The following is a 15,594-nucleotide window of genomic DNA, read 5'->3' as shown; positions in this document are numbered from 1 at the left end:
CCCGGATGCAGATTGTATTTTTATTGGAATAATTTAAGAGAAATAAATTATGACAATTTTGAAATTCTCTTCATCTTCTACTATTAAATATCGCCCCACATTTGAAAATATTACAATTTTGAATTTAAAAATATCTCATTTGAAATATATACAATTTGGAGCATAAAATGAATATATTTTGTTTATTAAGAGGAGCTTCCTGTTAGAGATATTTTATGCATAATTTTTATTTGTATTAAATATAAATTCATTAAAAAAATAGAATGCACTATGAAGGTTTACTGTTAATAAAAATTAACATTTAATATTTTGTTATTCTCAAACCCTGATAAGTTACTAATTATATTGAGAATAAATTTCACTTTTGAAGTAGTTAATTATGGTAATGGGAACAAATATACGGCTAAAAGATTAATTTTAAAGTGTTAAAATTTAAATACTAAAGGGGATTTTACTTATATATAAAATAATATGTTTACACTATTCAAAACGTCAAAAAGGAGAATTCAGGAAATTAAATATTCACTAGGCATTGTAAAAATGTCTTGATTTGTAATATAAAAATGCACAAAATATGTATATACTTTTTTTATAAACTAATGCAATATATGATTTTGCGACTGAATGTGGGAGCCCTTATACCAGGGGAAGTCGTTTGAATCCTAACCTGTCAGAACCCACACAGATGGAGGACCCAACTGCGTAACGTTTTCACACAAGCTTTATTTTACGGGAATAGGGCAGTCATGCGCGTGAACACAAACGCCAGGGATGCAACGATCGCTGGGCGGAAGTGAGACAGAGAACAGAACAGATGGGATCGATACAGGACACAAGGGTAGATACTGGACGGGACGGACGGGATCGATACCGGATACTGGGGGAAGATACTTGACAGGATGAGACAAACAGGATCGATACCGGATACCGAAGACTGGAGCTAGATACCGGAGAGGACGAGACCGACGGGATCGATACCGGATACTGGAGACTTTCGTTTTTATTTTATTTTTTTCATTTTTCCTTTCCTTTTGTACTTGAGTTTTATTTTTTGTCCAGTTTTTTTCTCTTTTCTCTTTTCATTTTTGTACTTTTTCGTTTTTCATTTTTCCTTTTTTCTTTAGTTTTGCTTTTTGTCTTATTTCTTTTTTTTCATTTCTCTTTTCTTTTTTGCCTTTTTTCTGTTTTTTCTCTCTTTTTCTTTTACTATTTATTTCCAAAAGTAATACTGTGCGTTCTGGTCACTTTGGTCTCCGCGATTTGTCTTCTTCCATTGTGCTTTCAGCACTTGTTTTCGGCGGCATGAGAGAGGACATCGACATCTAGTGGGAAAATAATACACACTGTCCCTTTATCTTTCATATTAAAGCTGGGTACTCAAACTATAATAATGATTGCTGCGGTTGGCCCCCTGGGCCGCGAGTTTGCAAACCATGTACTACAAAATACATCGACTTTTAGTGATAAAAAATACACACTGTCCGTTCAAAGAAAATAAATCTAACGGTGGTTTTAGCGCTATAGTGCATCAGTTTGTCACATCAAGTCTTCAAAGTGAAGGTGACTTCTGGAAATGTGGAGGTCACAAAAAGAAACTCACATTTAGTAGGTCTCTCCAGTTTCCGCCTCCCTCGCTTCTTGTGCGGCGCCGTCCTCTCGGCCCTCTCGTCGGGGCTCGGACGCTGGACGCCGTCCTCCGCCGGGTAGGAGGAAGACGAGGATGAAGAAGAAGAAGAAGAGGACGAAAGCTCCCTGAGAATCTCATTCTCCGCATCCGTCCTTTCGGCCGTGGGGATGCGGGCGTCGGATTCCCTGCCGTGGGGGTGGCCGCCCGCGTCGCTAATGTGGAGGGCCATCAGGGCCACGGGGTGGCGGGGGAGAACATCTTTAAAGGGGATGTCTTCGTTTTCCATCTGGAAAAATATATTAGCCTTAGCTCACGTCCGTAGTGACATTAGTGGCAGTGCACTACAAGAAATTGAGGTTGTAAAATATCTTATTTTCGGCGCACTCCGCAAAAATAGTCTTTTGCGACATATATTTTGTATACAGTAATACTTCGCTACTTTGCACTTTGGTTATTGCTGTTTGAATGCTTTGCGAATTTTTAATTGCATTAAATTGTCTTTATTGTCATAGATATCAACGTATCATGCATTGCGTATTGCAGAAGACAGCACACAGCAAATGCTATCACAAGGGCAGGTTAGGGGGGGCTTTGTGTGTTGGGTGAGCTTGACCTTTTGTCTGTGGTAGGTTGGTGTATGCCTTCGAAATCAGAGGACTAGTAGATGGGTCCATCCGAAACAAACTGCGACAACCTAATTTTAGCGGCTCGTTACATTGAAAATAAATTCATCAAATAAACAGGACTCTGAAGAACGCAAAGAATGGTGATCACAAGCGGGTGCTCCGTGGATTATTATCGGGTTGACAAAGTGACCAAAGCTGTGTCGGGAGAGAAGGCAATATTGAGGAAAACTTTTGATGATTTAAATGATCATATTTCTTATTTAATGTAATAAAGGAGTAATATAGGAGTAATACCTTTTGTTTTCAGTTTACTTTAAAAACAAAAAAGTTATAGTTAAAAAATATATTTTTAATCACAATTATATCAAAATATTCTGTCCTTGGATAATGATAACTCATATATTTGTAATTTCAATGCAATACAGTAATAGCAATACCTCAAAATGGATACATTTGCAATGACACCTCATTTTGCTTATTTTGAAAATAGTTTTTCTCATTTTACTATAGAAACCATTTTTCAAAGCACACTTGACAGTGGAGCAATTTACAATTTTTAGTTTAACTGCAGGCCATTTGAACCCAATCTAAGCATTGTTGGGAGAGATACTGAACCCTAAATTTTCTTAAGAGTTTTCAACCAATTGATAAGGTGGAGTTGTCCATATTACATAAAAACGATTGTTCTGAGTTACCTATGTGGCTATTTAGAGGTCTGTTGGAGTACTATCATCTTGCCACAGCACGCAAACATGCAGGGAATGTTGTCCACGTTTGGCAACCCAAACAACACGCCCGTGTCAAACATTTCACTGAATACTTAAGTTGCAATCCATTACAGCGCCGGCATTGATTTACTCACATTTACCTCGTGTTACCCAGGAATTCACTAAAATTAAATTTTGGGGCCCAAACTGAAAATGCGCATTTTTTGCTTGACCCCAGGCCGTCACAGGCAGAAAATCCATCATCTTACACGCCGTTGCCCTAAATCCTAATCTATTGGAGTGCTGCAATAAAAGCTGATATCTCGTAATGGCTTTGAACGCAAATGTAAACAAAGTTTCGAAAAACGAGATAAAGAACCTGCACTCACTGTGAGATGTTTGCGCTTACGAGCCGGTTTTCCAGCAGCAGTAGCCTCGTCCGTCACGGGCTCCGAGTTCGCCGTCGTAATCGGTATGGTCGGCGTGTTGTCACCCTGCTACGACAATGGCAAAACGCTTGATATCGGAGACAGTTTTTCTCCCATGCACACAAAACTGGAAACTGTATTTATTGGTGTATAACGGGCGTCTGGGGAGTGCGATAAATTGTTGACCACGATCGCAACAGGATTCAAACCTGTTTGGCGCCGGTGAGAGTGCCGAATCCTAACCAATAGACCATTAGAGATACATATGACATATGTAATGGAATTCCACTTTATCTCTTTATCATACTATTTTTGCGGTACCAGAGACAAATGTGAGAGAAAAAATGACAACGTTGCAGAGGGAACTGGCAATGACCAATCACAATTTAATAATTTTGTGATACAGAGCTCTGATTGGTTTTAAACTGAAGCCTGAGCAACTGAGATGTCATCAAAGGTGGGTAGAGTTGCCAAAAATTTCACTCAAGTAAAAGTACTGTTACTTCAGAATAATATTACTCAAGTAGAAGTAAAAGTAGTCATCGAAATACTTACTTGAGAAAAAGTAAAAAAGTACTTGGTGAAGAAATTACTCAAGTACTGAGTAACTGTAGGATGAATGAATGAATGAACGAATGAATAAATGAAAACTTTATTCGAACGTCGTATTGATTTATTTATTTTCAAAACAATCAATCAATTGACCTGACTGACTTGACTAGATCATCAAATTATCAAAGTCCATCCAACAAACAAAAAAATACATTTAATTTAAGAGTGGATTAAAATAATCCACATAATTCAAGTGCTTTAATAAACAATACAATGAAAAACGTATAAATAAAATAATAAATTAATCACATGTAGCATCAAGTAGTGTCATGATTACCGATATGATTCACCTGTGTCCGCTCCTTTGGCGCCAACTGCCTCGGACTCTGATTGGCTCTCTGTCCCTATTTAAACCCACTCCTATCTGTCCCCTTTTGTCAGTCCGTCTGCGAACCTCAGTTAACAGGAGGCAAGCCTTTTTCGACCCTGACTCCCACCTATGTTTTGCTCCCATCTGTCCCCGGCTTCGACCCGTTTTTTGATCCTGACCACGTCTGCTCCACGTTTTTGCTCTCCTGTCCCGGCTATCGACCTGTTTTCCTGTCCTTGACACCGCCATCGCTTGCTAAGGAAGGCCCACTTTTGTGTTCGGATCACAAACTGAGTACGAGAGCGACTTGCTTCCAGCGTCTAGCGAACGCCAGATCGTGGGCACAGCCCTTCCTCTTTCCTTTAATAAAACTTGTGAGAAACGTAACACAATTGGGTCCTGTTTCTGTTCTGGTCCTGACAAGTAGCACATTTAAAGCACCAATACTTATCAGGCTCTGCAAGCAGAACAACAAGCTAGCCCAAGCACTAGAACAAAGAGGACATTGCATATTGAAGCTGGTGTTTGGCACCCTTTTTAAAGGGACCATGCCTTAAATGTGAGGCCAGGGGTGCTCCTTTTCTCTTCTGTGTTTTTATAGTCGGTATTGCTAAGCGACATTTTTGATCTGTTTCATCCGTGAACAAAATTTCCCCCACTGAAGTTGAATATGATCACGTGACGAGGTTGCTACCTTTGATTGGTTAAACATGGTAGAGCCTGCCGGAGTTCTGTGCCAAAATAAATGCGCCTTATCGGAGACAAAACAAACGCGTACTTACGTGGTGGGGCTTTATTAAGTAACGATGTAACAACTTTAATGTTGCCTAATGTAGCGGAGTAAAAGTACTGTTTTTTTCTTCACAAATTTACTCAATAGGGATTTAAAAATACTCCTAGAAGTAAAAAAATTCCCAAAACTTACTCAAGTAAATGTAACGGATTTGTCAGGACCAGAACGGAAACAGGACCCAATTGCTTGACGTTTACCACAAGTTTTATTGAAAGAGAGAGGAAGCACTGCGCCCACGATCCAGTGTTTGCTGGACGCAGGAAGCAAGTCACTCACGGATTCGGACTGTGATCTGAACACGGAAGTGGCTCTTCCGTAGTGAGCGATGGGGGTGTCAGGGATGGAAAAAACTGGTCGGTAGCCGGCACTGGGAGCAAGACATGGTCGGGGTCGGAAACAAGTCGTAAGCCAGAACGGGATAGTAGATGTAGTCGGGGACAAAAATGGGTCGTAAGCCGTGGCTGGAGAGCAGACGTGGTCAGGATCAACACAGGTTGTAGCCGGAGACAGACGTGAGCAAAAACGGGACAGGTGGGAGTCAGGGTCGAAAAATGCTTGCCTAGTATACACTGAGGTTCGGAGACGGACTGACAAGAGGGGATTGACAGGACTGGGTTCAAATAGTGACAGGGAGCCAATCAGAACCTGCGGCGGTTTGCGCAGGTGAGTCATATCAGTAATCATGAGAGGATTAAATTTACTCCGTGGCTACCAACCTCTGGATGTCATCATCACTCAACAAGAGGTTTCAAAATGGTCGCCCACTGTATTAGATTTGCTGCTTATTTCACAAACAAAATAATAGCCAAATTGCTGCTTTTACACTATTAAATACAACAAGAATGCAGTTTTTATGTTCATTTTTTCTTTCAGATATGGATCTTTCTGGCTCACTAAAATACATGTGTATGTGTCCTGCTCTTGCAGGATGACTCAAGCACCAATCACACGCATATTAGTCAATACCACAACAGATAAAACACAATTTGGGCGCCCGGCTTCAACAAATGCCAGCAGGCTGCGTTGCAGCCCGAGGGTACTACTACCACGGCGACGATGCACTATTTCTGTCCGAGGAGTCGCTGATTAGAGCCGTTGCCAGGCAACAGGGGCTGTAGCTATGATGGCTAATGTGAACAGAGGAAGAAGAGGAAACAAGCCTCGCAACCAAACTCATCCTAAGCGTGCTCTTATTCCTCGACGATAATCGTCATTAGTTGCTGATGCAAAAACAGAAAATGGCTCCCATTTCAATGTATAAATCCCCCAAAAAGTTCAATAAAACCAATCCTTACGTAATACACCTTGAACTTTGAACCATGATGGAATCTCATAAAAAGTTCAGTAAAAGAGGCCTCTGCTTAGGTTGTGCATAAAGGGACAGTGTGTATTCTTGACTACTAAATGCCACTGTATTATGTCGTGCAACCCAAAACGAGTGCTCCAAAGCACAAGGAAGAATAGAAACAAAAAGAGCACCATTTTACATGTGATTGTTTGCCCAGTCCATCATGTCGTTTTCAAGCTTGGCCAGTTTGGTTTAGCATGTTATTACTCCGTTATTACCAGGTTAATTATTGGAAGTTGGGTTAAATAGACTTAGTCAACCACTTAAAAAAATCATTTTACCACAAAATCACAGTGGTAAGCTATTTTCAGACAAAGGTTTGCAGGCACCACGTTGGAGACCCCTGATCTAGGTGAACCTCGTGTTTTGTAAAATAAATACTCATTTCTTGACCTAAGAGTATACAGTATTTAAAAAATGCATGGTTATTAAAGTTATTAAAGTTATTAGAGCCCATCTTCCAAAAGTAAGTGAAACTTAACTTTATTTATCTTTATAGAGCATATTGTATTAATGATTTTTTTTTTTAGTACAAAACAATACAGATTACTTATACAAGCCCTAAACATACTTATATAAAGCTTAAACATACAAAATATAGCACTGAAGCAACTGACGAACAAATTCAACTTACGAACGATTGTACGGAACCTATCTCGTTCATAAGTAGGGCAGCATCTGTAGTTTACCATCAGCCATGTTCTGTTTACTATAAATGTATAATAAATTCTTTACTCCTCGAATTCAAATGCTTCCCGACACCAATGCTTATTCACTCATAAAAAGAGAACATTTCATTTTAATTTGAATCGCCCTTGGCAGACCCATCGCACCCCTTTAGCACATAAACGGGTTTATCGAAGGCGCGCTGTGCATTGTGAAGTGCAGCGTGAAAATGTCTTTAAACAACAAAACACGAAGCGGGTCGGATAACCAATCGTGTGCTTGTTTTCTTACCATTTTGTTCTCCGTCGAGTCAGAGCCTTTGAATGGAGCTACGACGGCCTCGGACGGCATGGTAGGCGTTGATGGGGATGGCAGGTAGTGAACTTTAAAAAACTAAAAAGGGAGCAAAATGAGATGACCTTCGCTCCTCTCCTGCGAAGTAAAAAAAACAAATGTAGATCAGCGAAATAGGCCTAACGTCACTTAGATGACTTATAGAGACATGAGAATTGTACAGAGGCCTACAGAGGGGTTCAGATGGTCGTACACAGAAAATATAAAGTAGCCTAAACAGGAGTTAGCGCAGGTTGAGTTGGATAAACGAGAGTTGAGTGGCACACACTAAAAATTGTAGGATTTCTTACGAGGGCACTTGTTGGGTAACTAAATTTTCAATGGAGTGGGTTACTTTTACTCAAAGTGTCATGTCTTGCACGGTTGCCATGGCGCCCAGCTGGCCCCGCCCATTGACACTGGCTGACTTGCATTGACTGATTACTTCTGTGGGTACTTAAACGTGCTCTTTTGAAATGTGCTTTGCCAGATCGTTTGTTATACCTGTTAAACTTTGGTGAGACTTCGGTGAGATTCCTGCAAGTCCTTTTTTATTCTGAGAAGTGCCTAGTTTGTAATTTTCCCTGCGTTTGACCCTGCTTTGTTTTTGGTCTGGTCCGTTTGTGTTTTGGACAACTTTTCTTTTGTTTGGAGTTTTAATCCACTCCGCGACCATCGATCCCCGGATCGAGTGTGTGCACCCTCCTCATCCTTCCCCAATAAATGGTGTGAGTAAGTTTACGCAAATGAGTTCTTATTTCCTGTTTCCCGCTCCGCTACATGACACAAAGTGGAGTTGATTGTTCCGATATCTACAGTAACAAAGGAAATGTTGTTCTAATAGCATTGTCAATGTGAGCTTGTTTAGGTCTAAGTACAGCTCCAGTATCCAGTATCGATTGTATCTGTCCTGCCCTGTCCGGTATCTTCCTCGTGTATCCAGTATTTGGTATCCGTCCCGTCCTGTTCGGTATCTTTCTCCAGTATCCAGTATCTGGTATCGATACACGATCCATACACAATGCTCTGTTCAAACGATCATTTAGCTTTTTAAGTTTTGTGTTGGTTATTTCTTGTGTGTAACTCATTTGTACTACATAATAACCAGGGACAATCCTAAAGCACAATGTTAAACACCATTACTATATATAGGAAAAATGTTTCCTTAATTGAACAATTCTGTTTTCGAAAACCGATCCCAAATCGATTGCGCTCCAGTACGAAGTAGCAATATAATTTAGTTTTTCTTTTCCATAATATCTTATTAAACAAATCCCTACTATTTTCTTGGTTTAATGGATTGTTTAGCTTTGCATATGTATTGAGAGTAAAAATCCTGTTTATAACTTATTAGTGCGAGATAACGTGGAACAATTCAAAGGCATGATGTTAAATACAGTTACGTTGTTTAGGAAAAATGTTTTGATACACAAACAAATCAGTGTTCGAACACCGATCCCACATTGACAACAATCAGGTACCAAGGTATCACTACAATTAAGTCCCCCCCCCATTATATCTTGTTGAACAAATCCATATTCAATGCTCTGTTCAATGGATCCTTTAGCTTTGCAAATGTTGTGTTAGTAAAATTCTTGTTTAAAACCTATAAGTACTAGATAATAACTTGTAGTACACATTTCGACTAATGAGAAAAACGTTTCAGTACTCGAACAATTCAGTGGTCAAACCCCGATCCTGAAGGGATTACGGTTAAGGAACGAGGTAACAGTGTACTAAGATGATGGCCGCAACTATATGGACAGAAGAAGTCACGGATACCCTGGCAAGATCTTATAACAATGTATGCTAAACTCGGGTGAAAATAAGGGTCTTGAATTAGAAAGAGCCCCCTAAAAATGGACCAAAACACAAACTCACTATAAAGAATCCAGCTTTTTTTTCCTTCATAAATACAATTATTTTTACCAGTAGGAGGTGCTTAGTGATACGCACTGTCCCTTTAAGTCAAGTCCCATCTCTTTGTCCATTAAGTGGAGTCTCGGGACCTGACTCCGCCAAGTCAAATATGGAAATGGTCTGCATTTATATAACGCTTTTCGAGTCTACCAAGACCTCCCAAAGCATTTTACAATGTGCTTTACACTTCTCCCTTCTACACACTAACTAAACGATAGCAGCATCAGCCATGAAAGGCATGAGGGGCATTAGGGATTCGGGGAATTAGGGATTCTGTGTCTTGCCCAAGGAGACTTCAAAATATAACAGGGAGGAGCTGGGAATCGCACCTGCGACCTCTTCCCAAGACAAGCGTTCTACCTCCTGAGCCAATGCCGCTGACTCCCTATCGGTGTAAGGGTGTGTGTGAATGGGTAAATGGGAAATGGTCTGCATTTATATAGCGCTTTTCAAGTCAATGAAGACCTCCCAAAGCGCTTTACATTGTGCTTCACACACACACTCACACACCAATAGCGGCCATGCAAGGCGCCGACCTGCTTATTGGGGGCATTAGGGATTCAGAGTCTTGGCCAAGGACACTTCGACATTTATCACGGAGGAGCCGGGAATCGAACCTGCGATCCCAAGACGAGCGCTCTACCTCCTGAGCTACATTGTAAAGCGCTTTGGGAAATTATCAGTGACTTGAAAAGTGCGATTTAAAAGCAGTCAATTTTCCATTAGCTTTTATTCTATCAGTTTTAAACCCAGGACCTACCACATGCATTCTAGAACACATTGCTGTCACTTTAAATTTGTATCTAGAAATTTCCCGTGCACTTGAACGTAACGCCCCGGTGGTTTTAAAGGGAAAAAAAGACAGGTGATGCGTTCACGTTCCCCGTGCCGGTCTGGATGCTGATGAGAACGTAGGTGTCATTGAAAATTACATCCCATAATAACACTTAATAGCAAGGAAAGAATGTTCGAGGGGAGGCAGTGGGGGCGGGTCTGACAGCCATAAGCCCAAGGGGCTCCACCAGGCCCCGTTGTCAGCATTTTGCGAGGTTGAATTGCTGTCCGCTTTTCTCCTCGCGTCCATTCACGGGAAATGTCGACCACCGGCGACAACAAGCCACCCACGACCTCCTTCCTTCCGCCTGAATATGCCCTTTTTCCGCTACCCCGCCACGACGCCCTCGCGTCCCTTTTCGTTCTTCCCTCCCCTCTCCAGGCCGTAAATGGACTTTAAAGGAACTGAACACGTTACCCAATGTTCCCCCACGTCCAGGGAGGGCCTCCGTTTTTCTCCTTCCTCCCCTCTCGTCCTCCCGGAGGAGCCTCCTTCCTTCCTTCCGTCCTCTCTCTCTCTTCTCTCTCCGTCCTCCGCCTCCCCTGGCCGGTCACAGCTCCTCCAGATGCTCCGCTCTCTCTCTGGTTGTCGCTGACTGCAGCGGGGCCGGCGCGCTAGCTCCGTAGGACGCCGCTGGGTCCTAGAGCACGTTTCCATAACATTTTATTTCCATTTTCTGTGATTTCACTTTAAATGACGTTTATTAAACCCCAGTGGCGCATTAGGTGATAGAATAAGTGTTTCTTAATAAATTAGGAATCAAACTAGCAGCTCGTTAAAATGTTTATGATGGAAAAAGACATTTAAGAGTTGATAAGTCCCAAAAATGTGTAGAACGCCCCCTGGTGGTTGACTTTGGGAATGTTGGTTTGTTACCATTGCAAGAAAAAGAAAAATCTATCAATAAAAATCTAATGGATAGCAATTTTCAAATTCACTTATTTTCAACTCAAAGTGCATTGTAAAAATATTTACTGTATACTATTAAAATAAACAAATACACATACTTTTCCACCACCCAACAACCCAGAACGCAAATAACACAGACACACGCACAATAGTTAAAATACAATTATTATGTAAACGATAAATAAATACAATTATAAATAACAATACTCTTTTTCACTCTGAGTATTCACCTTTTTCTTATAGACAATATTATGACAAGAATGATGTGACGTTGTGAATATTTTTAGAATGATGCTAGTTTAATACTTAAAGAGACAGTGTGTAGTATTTAGCACGTCGAAATGGTAAACAAATCTAAAAAAAACAATATTGATTTAAATGAAAAGCAAAAGTACACGAATTATCATTTAAATGAGCATTTGTTTAAATATTCTTACGTCAAGAAATTTCTATTTATTTGACATAATATAGAATAGAATAGAAGCTCCGTCGGGGTGTGCAAGCAATATGAGTCTCACCTAGAGGAAGCTGACGTGATTGTCAGGGATTTTTCTTTTAAGGGTACCCCAAAGAACCAAAAACCTTGTAACAGGCTATTTGAACTCAGTTGGGCATCGTAATACAGTATTCAAGTCAAGTCACTTTTATTTATATGTAACGGGTGTAATAATAACTTTTGTTTTATTGAAATTCCTGCTGAAATATGTGTATAGTTTTTGGTAAGTGTCCTGCAAGGATGAGTCCAACAGTGCCACCTGCTGGTATGGGGTGGGGCTTGGATTTGGCTTCTGACATGTGACCGGGAGGCGGGGTTTGTTGGCACTTTTCAGAGGGAACTGCTACTGCTAAGACACATCTTTTGGTGCTCCACAAAAGAAGTTAATTTTAAAATTTTAAAGAGATCAAAGCCAGCAGAAAAGCTAATGTTGTTACTCATTCATTTGCAGAAACTGTAATAATAAAAACCTCATCATCCAGTCCAGCGTGAATGTGGATCTTTGGTGGGACAAGTACACCGCGGTTACATATATAGCCCTTAATCACAAAAAGGTCTCAAAGGACTGCAAAGGATTCAAATTAAACCATTACCTACTATTCTACCATAACATTTTAAAGGACCCCTCAAACAACGCATCCCACCTTTATTAGACAAAATAAATGCATGCATTCAAAAATTAAGATAAAAACCAGAAACCAGAAAAAAACATTATAAATTATCTAATTCAAATAGAGAGGAATAGGGAATTGGATAATTGAAATCACTTAGCGAGAGGCAACGTGGGTTCACTTTTTGATAAATGTCTAAATGTGGATCCATATATAAAGGGAAAATCAACAAGGTACTTTCTCATTAGTCAAAACATGGACTACAGTTGAAAATATGCAGTGAGAAATAATTTGAACCGACATTAAAAATAAACGACATTTATTATAGACAATGCAAGATGGCTGCCCCTGACCTGGACAGATTTACCACCATCATACGATAAACAACGACAACACTGCCAAATGAAATTTTAAATCTCTTTTTAATATCTCACATTTGATGTATTTACAAAAACAAACTGGTGATACTCTTTTTTTCACAGAAAGTGTTTGAAAATGTAAACAAATGTTTATAGCGGAAGCATAAACACGACTTCAATAAATAACATAATTTGTCAGTTGTTGTTTTTTTTTGCACAATCTCTGAAAGAAACAATATTGAAAACAACAATCCCACAACATTTTCCAAATATCTCGTACAAGAAATAAAGATTTTTTTCAAAAATTCAAACGCAAGCTCGTCCAGGCATTATGTGAATGATTGATGGCGATACCGATAAAGACACAGGTACATATATTTGAACGCGGACATTCCGTTTTGGCACCAACGACGAACGAGAAGACAAGCGACCGATGCAGTCACACATAAAGGCCAAAAAGCAGGACGAAGTGAGACAAACGACAAAAAGAGGAATTTAGTTTTTCCTAAGTTTCTTTTCTGAACACAGTGCATGGTGCTTGGAGAAGGTGCCGGACTTTCTATAACAGGGGCGGGCATTACTTTTGTAAACTCAAAGCCCACATTTCATTTTTAAGAAATCTTAATATTTTAAGATTTTGAAATAATGCATGTATATAATTTCCAAATTTATAGTTACGAAAAGATTGTATAGTACATAAAACTGTGAATGAATTATGGTTATTATACTTTTTTGATCGCATCATTTACGATGAATTAACAGGAAAAATTCAAATGACTTCTCAACTACATGACAGTATACTCTTTAAAGCATTAATTTAAGATAAGGATGTTTTCAGATGTATCTTTAAAGGCAAAAATAGAAAGTAATGGAACACGAAATAGAACATTAGGAATCGGGGCAGAAATGAAAACACATTTTGCATTCATTTTAATAATTGGATATATATAATTATTTCTAGTTTTAACACACAAACTGAATAATTCAATTTGATCCATTGAATAATGGTTTAAATTATTTTAAATAAGCTACAAAAAAGTATTATAAACGGGCATATCAGGCGACTTTTTTAAATTAAAACTTCTATAAATACATTGATGTGAATGGATGGCGTTATGTGTGCACTGCAGGAAAGAGGTATTAATATAGTGGAAGCTAGAGCTCTTGTTTGTGATAGGAATGAGTGGAGAGGTGTTGTAAAAGGATAGTGTGATGTTTAGTCGTGTTCTAAGGGATGGGCAGGGCACCTGTATGATGTGGCAGGGGTAAACCAGTGAAAGCTGTCAGGCCCTGCTGTTGAACAAAGTGTGTTGTGTCACCCTGACCCGAGTGACATGGCCGCTTTCTGGTGTCCCATTTCATCTGGAGGGACGAAAGCATGACCAACTTGGGTGCCAATGTGCTTAACTTGTTTGGGTGTTTGGGCATTTCGGTTGGCCACGGTCCAAAAAATTTTGTGTGTGTTTTTTGCTACTTTTCCCCTTTTTTATCTTCTTTGTTTTTGTGTATGTGTTTGTCTTGCTGTCAGTCACATCTCTCAAGGGATATGACCAGGGTAGATGGATAAATACATTTAATATGTTCTTAACACTACAAATGTGATTATTTATAGTTTTAACGCAATAAAAATATTTCAATGTGATTCTTTAAATAAAGGTTTAACATTAATTTAGAAATATGCAAATGGGCATTTGGAGGATCTTTTATTTTATTGAAATGGATACATGTAAATACATTTCTTCCCACAAAATACATGAACCTATTTTTTATAGCTTTAACACATTAACACAATATTTCAAAGTGATTCTTTAAATAAAGGTTTTATATTTTTTAAAATAAGTTACAAAATAAAATTAAAAAAAAGTATAAATGAGCGTTTGGCGCAACTTTTATTGAATTGAAACTTATACATATGAATACATGTTTTATTATTTTAATAACTACTGTACATAAATATAGTGTAACTACTGTACACAAACCGAATAATTCAATTTAATTCTTTAAATATGGGTTTTAAATTATTTTAAATGAGTAACCCCCCCAAAAACAATACAAAATTTGGGGCGACCTTTTTTTTTCTATTGAAACTTATAAATACATTTGGGATTCATTTTAAAAACCTACATAAATATTGTTATTCTTATTTTAACACATCAATAATACCAACATGGTATGTATTTATTTAAATAAAGGTTTTAAATTCAAAGTTTTTAATAAGGTTTTTCTAGGATACTAACTCAATAAAGCCATTAGGGGGGAAAAATGAAAAGGTTTCTGTAAATTTGCAGTGGCCTAATGTGAACCGTTGGACCTACTTTGCCCACCCCTGCTCGAAAATGTATAGGGTCCAGCTCATCGCATTTTAGCTCCACTCCCCCAAAAGTCTTATGAGTTTTGTTTTGCCGCTTTTTCTCAGCCCTCCAGCAAAAAGACTCCGAAAGACATCACAAGATGGCGGCGCGTCCAAACGCAGCAGCTTCACGGGCTCCAGTTCGTCCTTATTTTTTCAGTGTCCCTTTATCCCTCATATTTTCCCTTCGACTCCCTTCGCAAATACAATAACATCCACAACCCGATGGATATACAGAGAGCCACCGGATCTCCCTGGGTGATATGCCTGCCGACAACGACGGAGCAAAAGAAAAACGCTGCCAGTCGGGTCTGGGCTAAGAAGGCGACCACACAGACCAGCGCTCCCAAGCATGTTCCTAACCAATGCCAGATCCATCGTCCACAAAATGAGTGAATTTGAGCTGCGAGCGCCACCAACAGCGTCCGGAATTGGAGTATTTTTGTCATCACGGAGTCTTGGCTTTCCCGACGCCGCATTACAACTAGCAGGACGCACGCTTCACTGGCACGAACGAGACAGAGACTCCGGTAAAAACGGTTTGGAGACTATGCGCTACAAAAGGCAGCCGAAACATTGACACACACTGCTCACTCGATATAGAGTTTCTAGCAGTATGGTGTGGACACTTCTATCTACTGAGAGAGCTAACTGTGGTCATTGT

At 39.5% G+C, this 15,594-nt stretch overlaps 1 protein-coding gene across 3 annotated transcripts in view; it reads right to left on the bottom strand.

The window, feature by feature from the left end:
- LOC148351964 (DNA (cytosine-5)-methyltransferase 3A-like) overlaps positions 1-10,786 on the bottom strand; it is a 46,166-nt gene extending 35,380 nt beyond the window's left edge. For 2 of the 3 annotated variants that reach the window (XM_088354242.1, XM_088354244.1), the window contains exons 1-4: positions 10,623-10,786; positions 7,409-7,549; positions 3,350-3,457; positions 1,601-1,913 (exon numbers count right to left, since the gene is read on the bottom strand). In XM_088354242.1, coding sequence (XP_088210368.1) covers positions 1,601-1,913; positions 3,350-3,457; positions 7,409-7,468 — 481 coding nt within the window. In that variant the 5' untranslated portion in view covers positions 7,469-7,549; positions 10,623-10,786. The remainder of the gene's footprint in view (positions 1-1,600; positions 1,914-3,349; positions 3,458-7,408; positions 7,550-10,622) is intronic. The other variant, XM_088354243.1, reaches the window with a different exon arrangement.
- Positions 10,787-15,594: the final 4,808 nt, after the last annotated feature.

The sequence above is a fragment of the Urocampus carinirostris genome, chromosome 15 (genome assembly GCF_059441175.1).
Source record: "Urocampus carinirostris isolate Australia breed hairy pipefish chromosome 15, RoL_Ucar_1.0, whole genome shotgun sequence".
NCBI lineage: Eukaryota > Metazoa > Chordata > Actinopteri > Syngnathiformes > Syngnathidae > Urocampus > Urocampus carinirostris.
This window is presented reverse-complemented; position numbering and strand designations above follow the sequence as displayed.